Source organism: Sodiomyces alcalophilus, assembly GCF_042370955.1.
Source record: "Sodiomyces alcalophilus JCM 7366 unplaced genomic scaffold ACRALscaffold_6, whole genome shotgun sequence".
Lineage (NCBI taxonomy): Eukaryota > Fungi > Ascomycota > Sordariomycetes > Glomerellales > Plectosphaerellaceae > Sodiomyces > Sodiomyces alcalophilus.
Window position 1 is genome coordinate 1,858,257 of NW_027263537.1, and position 17,221 is coordinate 1,875,477.

General features: G+C 55.2%; 5 protein-coding genes across 5 annotated transcripts; 3 read left to right on the forward strand and 2 right to left on the reverse strand.

The window, feature by feature from the left end:
- Positions 1–1,038: 1,038 nt before the first annotated feature.
- Positions 1,039–5,996, reverse strand: ACRALDRAFT_209881 (uncharacterized protein; the record flags this gene model as incomplete). Its single annotated transcript, XM_071022906.1, has 35 exons — positions 1,039–1,158; positions 1,190–1,450; positions 1,524–1,545; positions 1,582–1,751; positions 1,843–1,861; positions 1,955–1,996; positions 2,050–2,194; positions 2,233–2,338; positions 2,406–2,430; positions 2,458–2,478; positions 2,525–2,727; positions 2,789–3,002; positions 3,032–3,066; positions 3,143–3,197; positions 3,238–3,265; positions 3,294–3,353; positions 3,401–3,420; positions 3,453–3,552; positions 3,612–3,650; positions 3,719–3,751; positions 3,835–4,003; positions 4,066–4,095; positions 4,125–4,214; positions 4,258–4,333; positions 4,364–4,482; positions 4,551–4,584; positions 4,623–4,652; positions 4,711–4,860; positions 4,920–4,987; positions 5,023–5,083; positions 5,115–5,329; positions 5,361–5,428; positions 5,471–5,490; positions 5,566–5,776; positions 5,858–5,996. 35 exons carry the CDS (start codon positions 5,994–5,996, stop codon positions 1,039–1,041), a joined length of 3,198 nt encoding a protein of 1,065 aa, XP_070873540.1.
- Positions 5,997–6,570: 574 nt separating this feature from the next.
- On the forward strand, positions 6,571–9,399 carry ACRALDRAFT_1076193 (uncharacterized protein). The gene is made up of 3 exons (XM_071018481.1): positions 6,571–7,096; positions 7,219–8,702; positions 8,831–9,399. The coding sequence occupies exons 1-3, from the start codon at positions 6,722–6,724 to the stop codon at positions 9,090–9,092; spliced, it is 2,121 nt and encodes a 706-aa protein (XP_070873541.1). The 5' UTR covers positions 6,571–6,721; the 3' UTR covers positions 9,093–9,399.
- Positions 9,400–9,467: 68 nt separating this feature from the next.
- On the forward strand, positions 9,468–10,644 carry ACRALDRAFT_1063329 (uncharacterized protein). The gene has a single exon (XM_071016778.1). It carries the CDS (start codon positions 9,541–9,543, stop codon positions 9,868–9,870), a length of 330 nt encoding a protein of 109 aa, XP_070873543.1. The 5' UTR covers positions 9,468–9,540; the 3' UTR covers positions 9,871–10,644.
- ACRALDRAFT_1093467 (uncharacterized protein) lies at positions 9,468–11,475 on the reverse strand (the record flags this gene model as incomplete). Its single annotated transcript, XM_071019672.1, has 12 exons — positions 9,468–10,030; positions 10,070–10,099; positions 10,212–10,381; positions 10,441–10,456; positions 10,493–10,559; positions 10,623–10,678; positions 10,716–10,772; positions 10,845–10,968; positions 11,044–11,094; positions 11,141–11,187; positions 11,214–11,389; positions 11,428–11,475. The coding sequence occupies 12 exons, from the start codon at positions 11,473–11,475 to the stop codon at positions 9,976–9,978; spliced, it is 897 nt and encodes a 298-aa protein (XP_070873542.1). The 3' UTR covers positions 9,468–9,975.
- Positions 11,476–14,226: 2,751 nt separating this feature from the next.
- Positions 14,227–16,832, forward strand: ACRALDRAFT_1063330 (uncharacterized protein; the record flags this gene model as incomplete). Its single annotated transcript, XM_071016779.1, has 3 exons — positions 14,227–14,498; positions 14,669–15,373; positions 15,473–16,832. The coding sequence occupies 3 exons, from the start codon at positions 14,227–14,229 to the stop codon at positions 16,830–16,832; spliced, it is 2,337 nt and encodes a 778-aa protein (XP_070873544.1).
- Positions 16,833–17,221: the final 389 nt, after the last annotated feature.

The window sequence follows — 17,221 nt, forward strand, 5'->3', positions numbered from 1 at the left end:
CGGTGTTGCACGTGATGGGAGGTTGCAATGGAGGTTTTGCGTGACTCGTCCTCGTTTCCTGCCGTGCCCCCACAACGGCCACTACAGCAAGCCGAAAAGACAGCGGCTCCAAGCTGCATGGCATGGCGGCTGGAAGGATAGCGAGTGGCCGCCAGATGCCAAGGCCGGAGCGAGCCGGCTCGGTCACACTTCTTGAACTGATCGTGTTCCTCCGACCCCTTCAACCCCTCGATCACTCTTCTGAACATGTGAGGACGTGAAGATCCAGGCATGTGTAGTGCGTAATGTGTTTCTCCACCAGGGTGGCGAACATGCAGGCATATATAGTGTTTTTGGTTGACCCGCGGCTCGAAAGAGACCCTACAGCCTTGGGCCCCTCATACCGGAGTGGCCCACGTGAACGGGGCGGCGGGACATGGCGTGAGCGCAATATACATCGCAGATATTAAAAACACGAAATACTTGGAATGACCGGTATGATTGGTGATGCGCGGCAGTTTTTGGGGGTCTCGATGGGGATGAGAAGAGTCAAGAGACCATGAACGAGGGACTGGAACGGGCGTCCGAGTGGAGATGGAGGTTCTCCCAGGCCTCTGGGCAGGGCGTCGATGTACGCATGCGTCTTTCGTATGCGGCGCTATGCGGTGCTATGCGGTACTCGTCGACCACCGGACTATGGCCCAGACCGTCGAGATGTATGGTACGCTACTCTGTGAGAACCGGGGAGAGGGGACCACGACTGCGTTGAATTGATTGCGACCTGGAAGTAGTAGGGAATATGGCCTTTTTTCCCTTTCGTTGTGGGTGGGTTGATCGTTGGTCACTTTTAAAAGGCGGCGACATGACCGAAATCGAGACGTGTGCCGACTGGATGCGACTGGATTGGGGTTCAATGCCGCTGAGCCCCACCCCGGTTTTCGGCTCACCGCACAGTGGCGTGGCGGGTAGATGTGGCTATGTGGAGACCAGTGGCTACGTGTGGCTGAGGTAGCAAGGACGTACCGCGCTTATTAATCGCTCTGATTATGTCAGTGCCCATCATGGATGGACCTTCCCCTGCCAGCCGTCCTTGGGATGCGGTGGCTTGCGGGGAGTGCAGTAGCGTACGGAGTAGTGTATTGTAGTGTAGAGATACGTGTTATAGAGAAGAGTGAGAGTCTGGCGGTTTCTGACATGTCATCGAATGGACGGCATGAGAGTTGATCACCTCGGTGAGACCAATCCAATCATGCATACAACGTACAACGTACAGGATGGCGGGGCAAGCCGCGATTACTTTTGGGTCCGCATTTTGGGGTTGAGTTCTTGGGATCGTCACGCGTTGGCCAGACTGAACAATAAGGACAATAGGACGGGGTAGGCAAGCGCTCCATTCGCCCATGTTGTGTGGGATAGTGGCTTGCTGCCGCGATAGACGGATGCGCGAGTATGATGCTTCGACTTGGCACAACTGTAATAGGTGTACCACCATGTCCCCTCGACATGCCAACAGGTTATACGACTTCCGCGGGGCTTTGCCGCACGGGGCGAGTATCGGACTCGCGTCTGCACGATATCTCAACCCCCGTCATTACAACTTACGTTGTATGGGATGGTCCTCCCGCTATTCGCCCGAGCCCTTGCGCGTGCAGTGGGATTCGCCAAGTCCCAGTGTGCGTAGTTGTACGTTGTAAGTAGAAAATGACAAGGGCGTTGCCACCAAACCAGGCAGCCTCGTTAACAAAGGCATGAGAGACAGTTGCGTGGTGTTTCTGGTTCGGTGTTCAGATACGGAGGGGTTTGCTAAGCTCGGGCGGTAGACGTCCAAGGAGGCGACTTATGAGCAGGGCTCTAAATAGAAACGAGGCTGAACAAGTGGCTTCTTCCGAGTGTAACGGCAAAAAAAAAAAAAAAAAAGAAAAAAAAAAAAGAGGCTGCTTCGTGGGCTGATTACGTTGTACGTTGTACGCTGTACGTTGTAAACCTGATTGCGATATCGGCATGGACATCCCTGCTCCTGCAAAGTGTCACCGCGCAGCGCAATGTGAACCAGAAGAATCAGCGCACAACAGCCAGTCTGCCTCGTGGACACGGGTCTTCCCCTTGCGCCGATGGAACATTCCAACCGCGTTGGAGATTATCGGCAGGGCCAGAACGCCACAACCTCCAGCGCAAATGGGGCCGGGCGACAGATAAGGCGCGGCAGCATACAACGCTGAGTACAACGTACCCTAGTCAGGTCCCATGTCGCACTTTTGCACTTCTTGGTAGCAGTATCTTGAGTGGTGACTGACGGGACTGATGACTGCAACTGCCAGGATGCCCATGATCTCTTCTCTTCAGCTGGCTTGGCTGCGCTCTGTGTGCGTTGTACATACAACGTACTTCGTAGGAATATGTACGTACGTTGTATGCACGCATCTCACAAAGAGCTGTATGTTTGCCTGCAGACTCGCTCAACATGTCCCATTATTCGACGGCTGATATGCATCCTTGGCTCTTGAGGCACGTGACTATACCATGGCAGTGTTTTTCTAAGTGAGACATTTGGACGCCGGGTGTCTCAGGAACCGCAGGAGAAGCCCCTTCTCTGAGGCTTCTGGTGCAGAAAGAAGCACTGAAATCCACCTCGCCAGAGAAGATGAGGAATTGATCTGCAATGCGGACCGGGAGTGAGGTGTGGACCGCGGCAGTGGGGTTGTGGGCGCGATTGGAAGAATTGGAAGAATTGGAAGAATTGGAAGAAGGCTGGTACAACGTACGGCATGTCGATATTAGATGTCGAGGAAACTTATCCTAAATGCCCTACGTGCATCGTGCTAACCAGGAGTGTAATGCAAGAACTCTGTTCCTGCGGTAGTTGGGTCGATTGGAATCGTTGCATTCGTACAATCTGTACGTTGTACTGTACTTCGTACATACGTTGTACCTGCGCATGGGTGATGTGACGGGGAGAAGGACGGAGCAGGTGTGAGCCCGAACCTCCGGTCGTTGTCTTATTTCGTATGTCGTGGTCCGGTGTTCTCATAATACGTACCATGGTTCAATGGACGAGGCATGATGTTTATCGAACGTATTATCCGGACACTGATCTTTTTTGTCTTTTTTTTTAAAAAAAAAAAAAGAAAAAAAGAAAAGAAAAGTCGTGGCTAAACAGGCTGACCAAGCTGCCGAAATGAAATGAGGCATGAGAAGATGTGATGATAATGCTAATGCTTCTGGAAGCTATCGATTCCACCGCTAATGCAAAAGTGAGACAAGCTTGTCGCATGGAGTACCTCGGCGCCTCATGTGACCTGACCTGAGCTCAGTACTGTACGTCCAGGGGACACGACGCGTCGGGCACTGTTCGTCTACCGCGGCTGGTTGGAATTCTGAGGCCATAGGTGGGAAGTCCACAGGGCTAAAACGCGCTAGACACGGTTCATGGTTCCTGGTTCCCTCGATTATCAAAGACAGTCGCAATCCACCACTCCACTCTATCGTGATTCGTAACTAGCTTGGGCGCTTGGGCATCCTTTGTAGTGCCTAGGAAACGGGGAGCCTGGTAATTCCTACAACGTACCCATGGTACTGTGGACAAGTGAACATATTAATCCTCAAATTAGTCTTGTCGTTTTGTACATTGTAACCTGCGGGCGGGAATGCGACGCCATGACATCTGAAGATCTCTTGGGTGTCTTCAGATGCGTGTATTATTAAGGGCTTACAACAACTCCGCCTCAGCGGTACAACGTACTGAGTACATCGACGTCTTCCAACAACCCGGGCACTCCAATCTTTGATTAAGGTACTTCGTATGTACATACAACGTCCCAGCCAAACTTTTAGATCGCCCAATAATCGTGGCTCAACCCATCATCTGAGGACGCTCAGATGGGACTTCGAAGTGTATATGGCCACTTGAATAATTGTATGCTGAAATAAGCTCTTGATATTTGATCTTGCCTTGAGAAGTCTCTACGGCCTTGGGTGTCCGTCCACTCTTGGCTCGACGTCGGAGTAAGACCGGCATAAGTTCGGACTAACCAGACATCCCGGAGTTGACTACCTATTAAAGCATTGTAGATATTAGGTGCAGCCAACCAAGCCACTAGTCTCCATGCAATGATATGCCTGCCTACAATGTACGTTGTACGTTGTACTCGAAGTGATTGCTCCGCAACCGGTGACAGGCCATGAACAGGAACATGTACGACGTACAAGTACGAAAGTACGTTGTATGCTTTGGCGAGCTGCCAGTATGCACGGCACCGTCCCTTCGGGACTAAGCGACACTGTAAGCGAAGTTGCAGAAGAGAAGCCCCGCAGCCGAGAGCAGACTGGTATCCGAATTTTACCGTACATGCCATTCCTGTCGTTGTACGTACAACGTACAACGTACTCAGTATGTTCTACGTACGCTTCGTTGTATGCGAACAGCAACCCAGAGGAACCCAAGTCTACGGTGTATGGACTTTGTATGTGCGTTGTACACTGCAGGAATTGTCCCAGGTACCGTGCCTACCTGCACACAGTGTGATGGGGGCATTTTCTGGCTAAATGTCTCGTCCAAAAAATCGTCATGTCACTTTGATTACCCGCCCATCTGCCTGTTCGTCCTCCCTGGTCTTGTCCTACCCCCTCCCCTCTCCACCCCCCACCCCGACTGCGTCGTCTTCTTGCTCCACAGCCTACAAGACTCGTTGGTCTCCCCTTTCGACAAGACCTGCCGGCGGATAGTGCCCCAACTTCTCATAGGGATCCGGAAGCATCGTGTATGTAATCTCGGCGCCCTTGCCTTGACCGGAAATCCAGGAGCGAATGAATGGGTGATGGGTGATGGTAAGAGGAATTCGCTCGTTCGCCCCCAGGGACGATATGAGACAAGATATAAGCTTGCTCACACACTACAACGTACGAACGGTGGACCAAGTCCCTGGGTTTCCTATACAACGTACAACGTCCGTTGTAGGTCTCTGGGGACGTGGGCATCACGCTCGACTTGAAGCTGGCCCTCGCGCTCCTCCTAGTCCAATGTCCGATTCATCATTTACAATGTACTGGTTCTTGCGCTGAGGCCCGGAAGAGGAAGAGCGCGTTTACATACTTTTTGTGAACAAAGCTCAAAGCGCCATATGGACACCAGCGAACACCCATCGTGCAACGTCTTGTCTAGCAAGAGAACCGACTGGACTGCCTTGAGCCGGCAATGGACGAGTGCGACGAGTTGGCTACCCCACAACCCGTCCTCGGCATCCTCCATCGTCTGATGAACGGTGATTGATTTCGCTCTCCCGTGGACGCGATGCACCACATTGGGCTCCACCCCTTCCCATCTCCGCAAATGGACGCCACACCAAACGCCAGACTACACATCCCTGACCGTATGCCGCTCGAACATTGGCAGAGGCGGTGGTGAGAGTGGAGTTCCAGCCCAAACGAGATGACCACCGACCAGCCAGGAGCCCTCGGTTTTCTCTTTGTCCAGTACGAAGTACATACAACGTACATTCAGCGTACATCTGTACACTACAACGTGCAACATCTTGCGAGGAACGATTAACGTTTAGTTCGAAGTCTTATACAGTGGAAATACTACAATACCTACTCTCGAGCAGTCCAACGTCCTCTGGCTGTTCTGGGCTTGGTAGGTACAAATGCAGTACAAAAGTACAAAGACCTTCTCTGTACCAAGCTCGGAGTGCTGGGCTGGGGTCGCTCGCACGGTCGTGGGCCTTGGCCGGGTTAGAGGAGGGGACCCAACTTGGACGACGGTTGACAGGTATCCCTGCTGGTGTGGCCCCTCCGTTCTCCACTTGCATTTGCACCAATCCCCTCTACGCCTTTGCTTCCTTCGTCTGTCCATGGTCAGCCTTCGTACCTAGGTACAACGTACGTTGTACTTCTTGTACCTTTTCATACTGACCCACTCCCGTCCGCCGTCGTTTCTGCACCGAGACTAAGATCCCCGGGGGGAAGGAGGCCTGGGCTGGGGTATCCGTGCCTTCCTTGTCACTGGGGTCCTCGAGGTACATGGTGGATCGTTCTTTCCCTTCCTTGATCGAGGAGTCCCCCTTCGAGTCCGAATCGAGTCCCTTTCATTCAAGAGTGGAGGCAAAAGACTCTCTCATGGATCCCACCCGCGATTTCCACATTTACACCTCCGCATCGCTTTGCCAATTGTTCGATTTTTCCCCTTCTCCTGTTCCTGTCCTGTCTCCTCCTTCCCACACCACAAACGACATTTTTATCTCCACCGACTGGCTGGACACACCGTTGAATACTCCCTACTTCATACACCTTCGACCGCTGCGGCTGCATTTTTTGTTTTATTTTTATTTTTTATTTTTGTTTTGTTTTCATTCTTCCTTTCCTCCATTACGATACGATACTTCCTACGCCGCGCCTCTAACCCAACAGCAAAAAAACCACCCCCTCCTTTTTGCTTATTCTCATCACGGCCCGCTCCAAGGACCTCGACCGCGGTGCCATGCGTTCCCAGTAATCGGCAACGCTAATCCTCCCCTTTCCCCGCCTACGATCCTGTGGACCGCTGCTCCTCTTGTGGCAAAAAAACCACACACATTGGGAACGCCGGGTTATAATCCCACCAACATCCCGCACCACACACACACACACACACACATACATACATACATACACACACCCACCACCCTCCCCTCTTCGCCAGCTCTGTCACGGAGCGCACTAATTGCCCACAACGTCCGCCCCAAAGCGTCTCCGTCTCGATTCTCGGACAATGTCCCCGTCGTCGACGGGTGACTCGCCCCGATCGGCTACCGCGGCGGCCGCTCGCCCTTTTCCAGTGCCTTCGAGTCATACCTTTAACCCGGAAGTCCCTCCCCCTTCCCTCACTGCGGGCTCCAACGGCACGCACCCGCTCAAGTCGCCTTCGGGCACTCTCAAGGTCCAGAGGACGCCCAGTTTCAACAGGGATGGCATTCTGGGAGCCGCGCAGAAGGCCAGGAACATGTCGCAGTCGTCCGATCCCCGCGCCGGCTCTGAAACGGGCAACGGCCTGATCAAGACCCCCAGCGATGAGGGTTCCAATCCCCTCAAGAGGAGGAACACTGACATTGGCGTCGACTATCCGCGCAGGAGAGCCACCATTGCCGTACGTTTGTTTGCCCCTCTGGTTGCCTGCCTGCCTGCCTTTTCCATTGCTTTCTTCGAACGAGTAGCCCGTTCCCCGAGACTGACCACGACTCTCTCTATTCTTCCCGCCCCCCTCTTCAGTGCGAAGTTTGTCGGTCACGCAAGTCCCGTTGCGATGGAACCAAGCCCAAGTGCAAGCTCTGTACCGAGCTGGGCGCCGAGTGCATCTATAGAGAACCGGGCATCAAACTAGACGCTGGTGACAAACTGATCCTAGAACGTCTCAACCGGATCGAGAACATGCTGCAAATGAACATGGTCGCCGCGCAGTCCGCCGGCAGCGGTGGTGGCGGCGGCGGCGGCGGCGGTATGCAGATGAACCACGAGTCCCCCTCGATGAGCAACGGTTCCGGTCTCAACGACAACATGATCGGCGTCGCCGGTACCACGGGTTTCACTTCCATCATCCCCAGCGGCGGCTTGGGCACATGGCATAACCCCACCAACATCTCGACCATGCCCAAGATCCACACCAGCGCCGCTCTGCACCTCTTGCAGTGGCCGCTCATCCGCGACCTCGTCTCCCGCCCGTACGATCCGCAGATCCTGCTCCAGCTCGAGATGGCCCGCGAGCCGCTGCACTCGCTGACCAAAACGCCCTGCGTCGATCTCTCCAACACCACCGCCTACATCGAAGCCTACTTTGACCGCGTCAACGTTTGGTACGCCTGCGTCAACCCGTACACGTGGAGGAGCCACTACCGGACCGCCCTCTCCAACGGCTTCAGAGAAGGCGCCGAGAGCTGCATCGTCCTGCTCGTTCTGGCTCTGGGCCAGGCGAGTCTGCGCGGTAGCATCTCGCGCGTCGTGCCCGGGGAGGACCCGCCGGGACTCCAGTATTTCACTGCCGCCTGGGCCCTGCTCCCCGGCATGATGACGTCCAACAACGTCCTGGCCGCGCAGTGCCATCTCCTTGCCTCGGCCTACCTGTTCTACCTGGTCCGGCCGCTCGAGGCGTGGAACCTGCTCTGCACCACGAGCACCAAGCTGCAGCTCCTCCTGATGTCCCCGAACAGGGTGCCGCCGAACCAGAGGGAGCTGACGGAGCGCATCTACTGGAACGCCCTCCTGTTCGAGAGCGACCTGCTGGCCGAGCTCGACCTGCCGCATTCTGGCGTCGTCCAGTTTGAAGAAAATGTCGGCCTCCCCGGCGGTTTCGAGGGGGAAGAGTCGGAGGCCATCGGACGCGACGATCTCTGGTATTTCCTGGCCGAGATTGCTCTCCGGCGGCTCCTGAACCGGGTCAGCCAGCTCATTTACTCCAAGGACTCGATGGCATCCACCACCAGCTTGGAACCTGTGGTGGCCGAGCTCGACTTCCAGCTGACGCAGTGGTACGAGAGCTTGCCGATACCCCTGCAGTTCCCCTTCACCCGCACGGCCCTGCCGGATCCCGTGCAGACCGTGCTCAGGCTACGGTTCTTCGCGTGCCGCACCATAATCTACCGGCCCTACATCCTGGCCGTGCTGGACAACGAACAGGCCATTCTCGACCCGGCCGTTCGGGATAGTTGTCACAAGTGCTTGGAGGCATCCGTCAGACAGCTAGAGCATATAAGCGCACAGTATGTTATGTCTAGGTTCTGCTCCCCGTCCCCCCGTCCCCCTGGTCGGCTTGCTCCCAGCCGTCACTGTTATTCTTGCTCTTATCTTTTGGGCACTCAAACTAACCAGCCGTTCCCCACCCTCACAGCCACGCCGGACATATGCCGTACCTTTGGCAAGGCGCCTTGTCGATTGTGTCCCAGGCGCTCCTGGTCATGGGAGCGACCATGTCGCCGTCCCTGGGCAGCATCCTCCTGAACCTCTGCGGAAGCCGTGAGGCGATTGACCAAATCATCAATGACGTCGTCATGGAAATCGAGCGCTACGCTCTCCTGGCGCCCAGCTTGAGCTTGGCAGCCGAGATCATCAAGGAAGCCGAGGTGAGACGGCGGGCGTTTCTAAGCGGGTGATTATCAAAGACGACGAAACCGTCCCCGGAACCACCCGGTTTGAGCGACTTGCATACCCGCAGCCAGCCTTTCATCTCTCCGGCGCAGAATCACCATCTTCCTGCATCACATCACATCACGTCAAGAGATATCGGAAATGATGCATCTGCATCATGACGGGGAATGTGGGGAGCTGCATTTCCCAGATTCTTGGACCACGTTGCTGTGGCGGCTCCGGGGCTGTGGACGAAGCCTTGCCAGTCGATGGCGGACAGTGTATACTGTCTTCAATTTCTCCGAGTCCGGCATATCCATCCGGGCCTCTTTTTTTTCTCTTTTCCTTCGCTTTCTGCGCATAAGGAAAGGAAGGGGTGGGACTTGAAGGGGCTCGCCCTCGCGCCTCCAAGACACTACACTACGGATTCGCCGCCCACTCCGGCTGCGACGGTGCAGAGCCCACTGCTGATTTATGCCGCACATCTATGTCCGGCCACCGCCACCACCAACGACAAATCCGGATCCAGAGAGGAAGCGATATGCGAAAAGTCCCCTGGAACAAAGAAACAGGCCACGACGACAATTTACGGGAGCGGCCCGATCCCATTTTTCCGACATGCGGTTTAGCGGCGATCGACCGGAGAAAAGAAAAGGAAGAAAAAAAGACTACAAGGTTGTCCACCCCATCGTGGAGATGACTGAAGGGCTGAGTAGTGCGGTTGCACTGCATATTCGAATGGAAGCTGGGACAGGGTTCAAGTGGCGGCATTCGGGCCGATGCTCCGCATTCACCACCCACTGAACGAAAAACTCTCTGCGGCCCCTCGCGAGAAAAGAAAAATACGCCCGAAGAGGGAAAGATGAGGGGGGGTTACAGTTTGGTGGAAGGAAGAGAATTTCCCTGATTTCATCGCCGTCGTCTCAACGAGGAGGGCGATTCGGGCCAAAGGGGACATTTCGCCCTTGTCCTTTTTTTTGTTATTTTTTTTCCCCTTCGAGACAAGTACCGGGACAGCAAGATGCGTTCCCACCTCGCGTTTTGCACATATACCCAGTTGGCAAAGAGCAGCAATCAGCGCCTGATTTATTTTTATTTTTATTTTTTATTTTTTATTTTTTTTTTTCCTCGCGATGTATGAGTACATAGGATGGGCTGTACGAAGGGAGCGGTTTGGATGGCTGGGGTGGTACCGGATGGGATGGGAATGGACGCGGTTACCGCTCCTTGCACTCCTAATGACAAACTTGATGACCCGGGTGTTTTTGAGAGAGAAAAGGTCTTGGCCATTTTTCCATTTTATTTCATTTTTACACTGTTTTCACCTTTGCCTTTTTGCTTTTCCTATATATTCTGCTTCGAAAAGGGGACCACAGTTGGGTATGTGTACCTTTAATTTCATACGTATATCTGGGGGGAAGTGGACTTTGTTGGTGATTGGCGAAGCGGTGATGGGCGGCAGGCTCTGGTCACGTCGCGGTCTTCAGGAAAGACTGGACGGGAAGGGCATTGTGGTAATAGGGTTAGCATTATGAGAACTGTTTTACACTTTCAACTTGAGATTGATTTGCGATGGGGATCATGCAATGTGTTTGTGTTTAATGATGTGAGCCTTGGTTGAAGCGAGTGAATGTCCATAATACGAGTACTCCCATAATACCAGCAAATATGCATCCCAGGCCTCCAGTGAGAAAGCCAGGCGTGTTCTGGTCGTGACTCTGCAAGGCAGCGGTCCTTAACAAGCGAAGCCGTAGCATGGAGCGGCCCGATCTCGTTACCGTAACTTGGGTGCTTGGTCCGGATCATCGTGAATGTAAATGTCAATGAGAAGCGAGTGGAGGTGAGAATACGGGGGACCGCGGTTCCGGGGGATATGCGAGACGTGTGAAGGGCAGCGGACGGCTTAGAGTCCGTCTCCTAATTACTCCGTATTACATGTAGGAGGAGTGATACTTATAATACAACGTACTTTCGTACCGTAAAGGACGGCATGTCGTTTACTCGGACATGGGTCGGGAACCGTCTTGGCTAGCCCAGATACGGGACTCTCGGAGTCTGCTTTTTCGCCTGTCACCAAGTTTTCGTATATTGGTCTGCCTGTTTAGGTAGGTGTCGTCGGCACTTGATGGGGGACGTTTTGATGAAACGGTGGGATGGCTAGATGAGGGAAAGGAGGGGCAAGCGAGGACGGTACGAAGTACGTTGTAAGGATGGAGGAGAAAGAGGACTGGAGACCAAGGGATCCCGCCCGCTGTGGTATCGGTTTCAAGCCCATATGTATGTAATCAAGCCAAAGCCGAACCGAGATGGGCCGTTTTTGGCTCTTGGCTCGGGAAGATGGGTACGGTGGATTGTGTGGACTGGGAGGAGGACCTGGGTCGGCTTGAACTCGGGGAGATCTGCGGTCATGGTGGTTTCCGGTGCATTTGATTACGAAGTACCTAGTTAAAAGGGACGAAGAGGGGCTGAATTTATGCTTTTTTGGTGTGCCAACCCGTTCAGGGACCGTCGTCGTTCATTTGCCTGTTCCTGGTTGTGTGCCCTGTTGTTGGGGTGGTATAAAGACGGGTCGGGTCTAGGGATAGTACACTATATATAAGACGAGACGAGGAATCCGGAGTATTAGCTGATGATGTACGACGTAGGTACAGTTATATGCTTCTAGGGAAGTCTCCCATCGTATCGCTGTACAGATGGAATGATTCCCCGGTATATACACTTTCGCGGTCTTGTACGTTGTACATCATGACGCCGATATGGTGATTTGTCCTAGGGCCACCGCAACAGTAAGTACGGAGTACACACGTGCTACATCGCACCCCACGCGAGCTCCCCCGCGCCGTACGATCACCGAGGTTGTAGATGGGTTCTGTATTACTGTACTTGGTACGAATAGAATGCCAGAGTGCTCTTTCAACCCCTCTCATGAGGTATTTGCTTCGCCCGACCGCCCTACAAACCTCTCCCACTCTCTCTCCCACTCCCCTCCCACTTCCCCAGCTTCTCCCCCCGCCGATGTCGTCCTGTCATCCCGCGCAGTTGTGGCCAAGGACGAATTCTCAGCCCTGACTGAGTAGAGGGCAAAACCTCCGTCACCCGCGCACCAGTTACTATCGCATGATGTACGAAGTACCAGCAGATGAACACATCCACTCGTTTCTGTGGGCGTGACTAGACTTTGATATGCACCTACTATACGAATGTACTACTGACCGTAGCAAGGAACGACTCTCGCTTCTTACTTCCATCGTCTCGCTAGCTGCTCAGAGGCCGTCATTGATTCATTACCTTTGCCTTTGGGGTTTCCATTATTCGCATCTTTGCATTAATTTTACTCCTTTTCTATTATTTCATATTGATTTATTCCTGCTCGCATGTACTCAGTACAACGTATGGGCTCCCTCCCCCGCCGGAACAGACGATAATCCGCTTGCTTGCTGCAGCTGCCTGTCTAAGAAACCAACGAAGCTCCTTCGTTCGCTTCCATCCGAGTTGCATCTCATCTTCCCCTCCCCTCCCGTAAGAGTCGTCACACAAAAGGAGTCGCCTAAGAAGGCAGACGACTGCCCCCACAACCTCCCTTGTTTCCCCGCGGACGACTGACCGCCGACCGATTGTACGGACCAATAACCTGGACGCACGCCCCTCTGGGATCTGCTGTTGGACAACTTGTGGCATCCGTGGACGCTTCCTGTCGATTGCCATCCATCCCAGCTTTCCGTCGACCTCCTTTCTCGCCCTGCCATTGATCATTTTGTTCATCCCGTGGTGTTGCCAACACAAAGCTTCGGCAGCTACCCGTCAGCTACCCAGCAGCCCGGTGTTGGTTGGCAGCTTGTGATCAGCAAACAGGACTGGTTACCGCCATTTCTCCCTCTATTTTGATAGTCATCCTGCTTCGCTCTTCCAATAAGGGTCTCTCCCTTAAACCACTACGACTACTACTACCACGGCGAGAGGGAGACGAGACAAGACGGGATAGAAAGTAGCTGTGGTCCCTGGACGTGGCTCCTTATCTCTCCGTACCCGCTACGACTGATGCCCAATTTCTGGCACTCTGTAGGTTGCATGGTTTACTGCCAGCACACTTGGCCCAGTTTTCCCCCTACGTGTGTTACTGACAAGACAGAATAACCCCAGGGCACACCGATCTAGCCTATCTCCGTGGTTGATTCTCCCTAGCTCATGCACCGTCCCCCTTGACGCCCAATCGCCTCCGACCTGCATGCATTGAATCCCTCCAGTCACGGCCTTCCAGCTGTTCGACGCTGGCCCTCCTGCGCGACCCCCGCCAATTTCCCCCCTTCTCTCTCTGACCCTCTAAGCCAATTCCCACCCGGCCAACAAGCCCAATGGCCTATATCGACGCGGATGAGCTCTCTGGTCGACATGGGAGACATGGACGACACGGGCGAAGGAGACACCCCTCCAGCGACTCCCCACCGACACCCCGACATAATTGGTTCGCCCGTGGTGAGTCCACCTTCGATTCGCCGCTGCCTTACCGGAATTCGACGAGGCATATACAACCCGACGACTGGTCCCCTTTCTCGTCACGCCCAAGTCGAACCTCTCGGTCCGACAGCGCACATGCGCCAGTCTCTAGAATGCCACTTCTGACGAGGTCATCCACGGCTGCGCACAGGAGAGCAAGGGACTCGTACGGTTACCCCGCTCGCGACGACCACGACCACGAACACTCGCCCTCGCCCTCACCCTCGCCCTCACCCTCACCCGCCAGCTGGAGGAGTTCCCGCCGAAACCTCAGTCCACCGTCTCCCGCCCGCCGTCACTGGCGCTCGACCCCTGAATCGAGGCCCTCGTCTCTCACCTCGTTTCCCGACGAGTCGGATAAGGACTCGGACGACACCGTCTCTACGCGGCATGTCAGAAGACCTACCCGGCGCCAGCAGAGACCCCAACCGAGGCCCCGGCAGACGCCCCAGCCGAGGCCTAAACCGTCCTACCGGCGTCCGCAGCTCGTCGTCGAGGAAGACGACCCCGACTCCGACTCGGACGATGATTTCGACGATTCCGACGACGACGATGCAGGTATAACTGCCGCCATGGCAGCCGCAGCCGCAGCGGCAGAAGAAAGACAAAGGCGCCGACTCCGACGCAGAGACTCTATAATATGCGAGATTGAGCATGCCGATGAAGATGACGACGACGACGACGACGACGACGACGACGATGATGAGTATGATGCGTTTCGGCCGCGTCGTCGCCTACTCCACCATCGCAGGTCAACCCCCACCACCCCTCACCGATCTCCGGTTCGCCGTCAAATCGCACCGGACATGTCACGGCCGTCGTCACGAAAATCGTCGGACAATCTTCGTGCCATCGGCTCTGCACGCCGAGAGAATCACCGGCATAGTCAAAGCGCACTCGAGCGTTCAAGGACGCCTCACCGCTCCCGACAAAGGTTCGTTTGTGAAAAGGAAGAGAAGAAGAAGGAGAAGGAGAAGGAGAAGGAGGAGAAGAAGAAGAAGAAAGAAGAAAAGAGAAAAGACGAAAAGAAACAGAAAGATAAAGGAAAACAAAAGAAAAAGAAGGAAGAAAAGAAAAAAGACAAAAAGTACCTAACACGTTCCTACAGTAGTCTACCTCCCCGGGTCCGGCCGGCTCCCGTCGTCTTTGTCCCATCCGGGCCTCCGTCGATATACCCATCGTTTACGTCCGAGTCGCAGATTACGTCGCCAAGCGCATCGTCAGCCAGGCGCTCGTCGGCACGCGGCAGCAACTTCTTTGGTGCGAACAGTCAGTCCCAGGCCATGGAGTCCACCACGAAAAAGTCGCAATGCCTGATATGCATGGACGATGTCCCCTCGGCCAAGACGGCCAAGCTCAAGTGCGGGCATCGGATGTGCAAGCCGTGCCTCAAGACGAGCTTCAAACTGTCGGTCAAGGACCCTCAACAGATGCCCCCCAAGTGCTGTTCCCGGCACATCCCGCTCAAGCACGTCGAGGATCTCTTCTCCAACGATTTCAAGCGTACGTGGAACAAGAGGTTTGCCGAGCTCTCGACGCGGAACCGGGTGTACTGCCCGTCGAAGCGGTGCGGCGAGTGGATCAAGCCCCAAGACATCCACCGCGAGGCCGGCGGGCGCAGGTTCGGTAAGTGCGGGCGGTGCAAGACCAAGGTGTGCTGCACGTGCAACGGCAGGTGGCACGCCTCGCGGGAGTGCCCTGGAGACGAGGAGACGAATAGATTCTTAGAGCAAGCCAAAGAGGCTGGCTGGCAGCGATGCCATAAGTGCAAGGCCATGGTAGAGTTGAAGGAGGGTTGTTACCACATGACCTGGTACGTGTGTCCCACGCTGCGCAAGCGAGTGGAGTCCGAGTTGACGTCCGAGTTTGCGTCCCCGTCCCATTGTGCGTATCTCTAACTTGAAACTGTTAGTCTCTGCGGGGCGCAGTTTTGTATGATTTGCGGGATGAAGTGGAAGACGTGCGACTGCCCGTTGTTCAACCACGACGACCTGCCGGACGAAAACCCTTTCGAGCCCATGCAGATGCCCATGCGACTGGACCGGGATAGGCTGGACAGGCTCAACACGCAGGTGCATCCTCGGGTCGTACATCGGGCTCAGCACGACTTTGGCAGTATCACGCCCAATGCGGTGCGACGACGTCCTACAGATTACGAGGAGGAGATACGTTTGCATAGACGGCAGGAGCGACGAGACAGGCATCCTATGGCGCGGCGGATGCATAGTGAGGAGGACGATGATGATGACGATGATGATGATGACGACGACGACGATGACAGCCATGATGATGACGATAGCGACGACAGCGACTTTGACGACGACGATGACGACTTTTATGACGATGGTTATTACCGTAGTGGTATGGGACGTACGGCGGGTAGGGGAAAAATGGGGAAGATGGGAAAGATGGGCCGAATGGCTTCAGCTCCAGGACCTGCTCCGAAGGAGGACTATCGGCGGGGCGCACCGAAGAGCATGCATGTGCCGTCGCCTCCACCCCGACCTCACCCGCCTACGGCACCGTCGGCTGGTGCGGCCACGGCGTTTGAGCGACCCAACACCGGGGGCGACTACCTGTCGGACGTCAACCGAGCAAGGGGTAAAAGGCACGACCCGATCGAACGGCGGTTGGCTGACCGGCTCTCGGAATTCCGCGCGGGTCCCGGCGGCCGGGGGAACATGGGGATGATGGGCCACGGCGGACCGGCGCCCATGGTACCACCCCAGGGCGCGGGGCCCGGGCCAAGTTCGGTGCCGATGGGGGCGGCGGGGGGTTGGATGGGACCGCCGTCGATGATGGACGAGGGGCCCATGTACGGTGGCGCGGCTGGTCCGATGGGCGGGATGAGGCACGGGCCTGCGTCGCTGCACGGCGCGCCCACCGTGGTCCCTGGGATGCATGTGCCCGGGATGATGATGCCCGGGATGCCGCCGGGGATGGGGCCCGGGATGATGGGCGGCGGCGGTGGCGGCATGGCGGGGTTCGGCGGGATGGAACCCAGCAGGGCGCCCAGCATGATCTCCACCAGCCTGGGGCCGCACGAGTACCATCATGACTACCGCGACTTTCAGGATTACTACGAGCAGCAGGATTACCTGCGCGAGACGGCGTCGCACGGGACGCCGCGGCGGCGGAGGCGGCACAGCGAGCCCAAGTCGTCGACGCTGGCGGGGCTGACGGGGCCGGGGCGGGGGATGAACCGGGTGTTTGAGTGGAGGAACCATGTGCCGCCGGGGGTTCCGGAGGTGGACGAGCTGCGGGCGCTTTGAGATGATGGGTGACGGAGTTGTCTTTTTTTTTTTTTTTTTTTTTTTTTTCCCTCGTTTTGGGTCGTTCATTTTCCTATATTTCATTTATTATTTGTTTATTTCATTTTATTATTTATTTCGTTATTTTCCTGCTTTCATTCTTATACGTTCGTTTCACCGCTTCTCATGAATCTAGATACTTTTCTCATATAAGTGTGAGGTTGGAGAAACAGGGCGCCAAGGGCCACTCGTTATTTCTGTACCATAACAATAACCGACAGTAGATTATCACAGAGTCCTTTGGGAGTTGGTTGCGGTCAGTTATCCATCGTGGTCGGTATGCACTTCCGTAGTGTCCGTACGCTCTAATACACCTCCGCAGTCTTGTCCTCCGTATTCGCCCGGTCTGA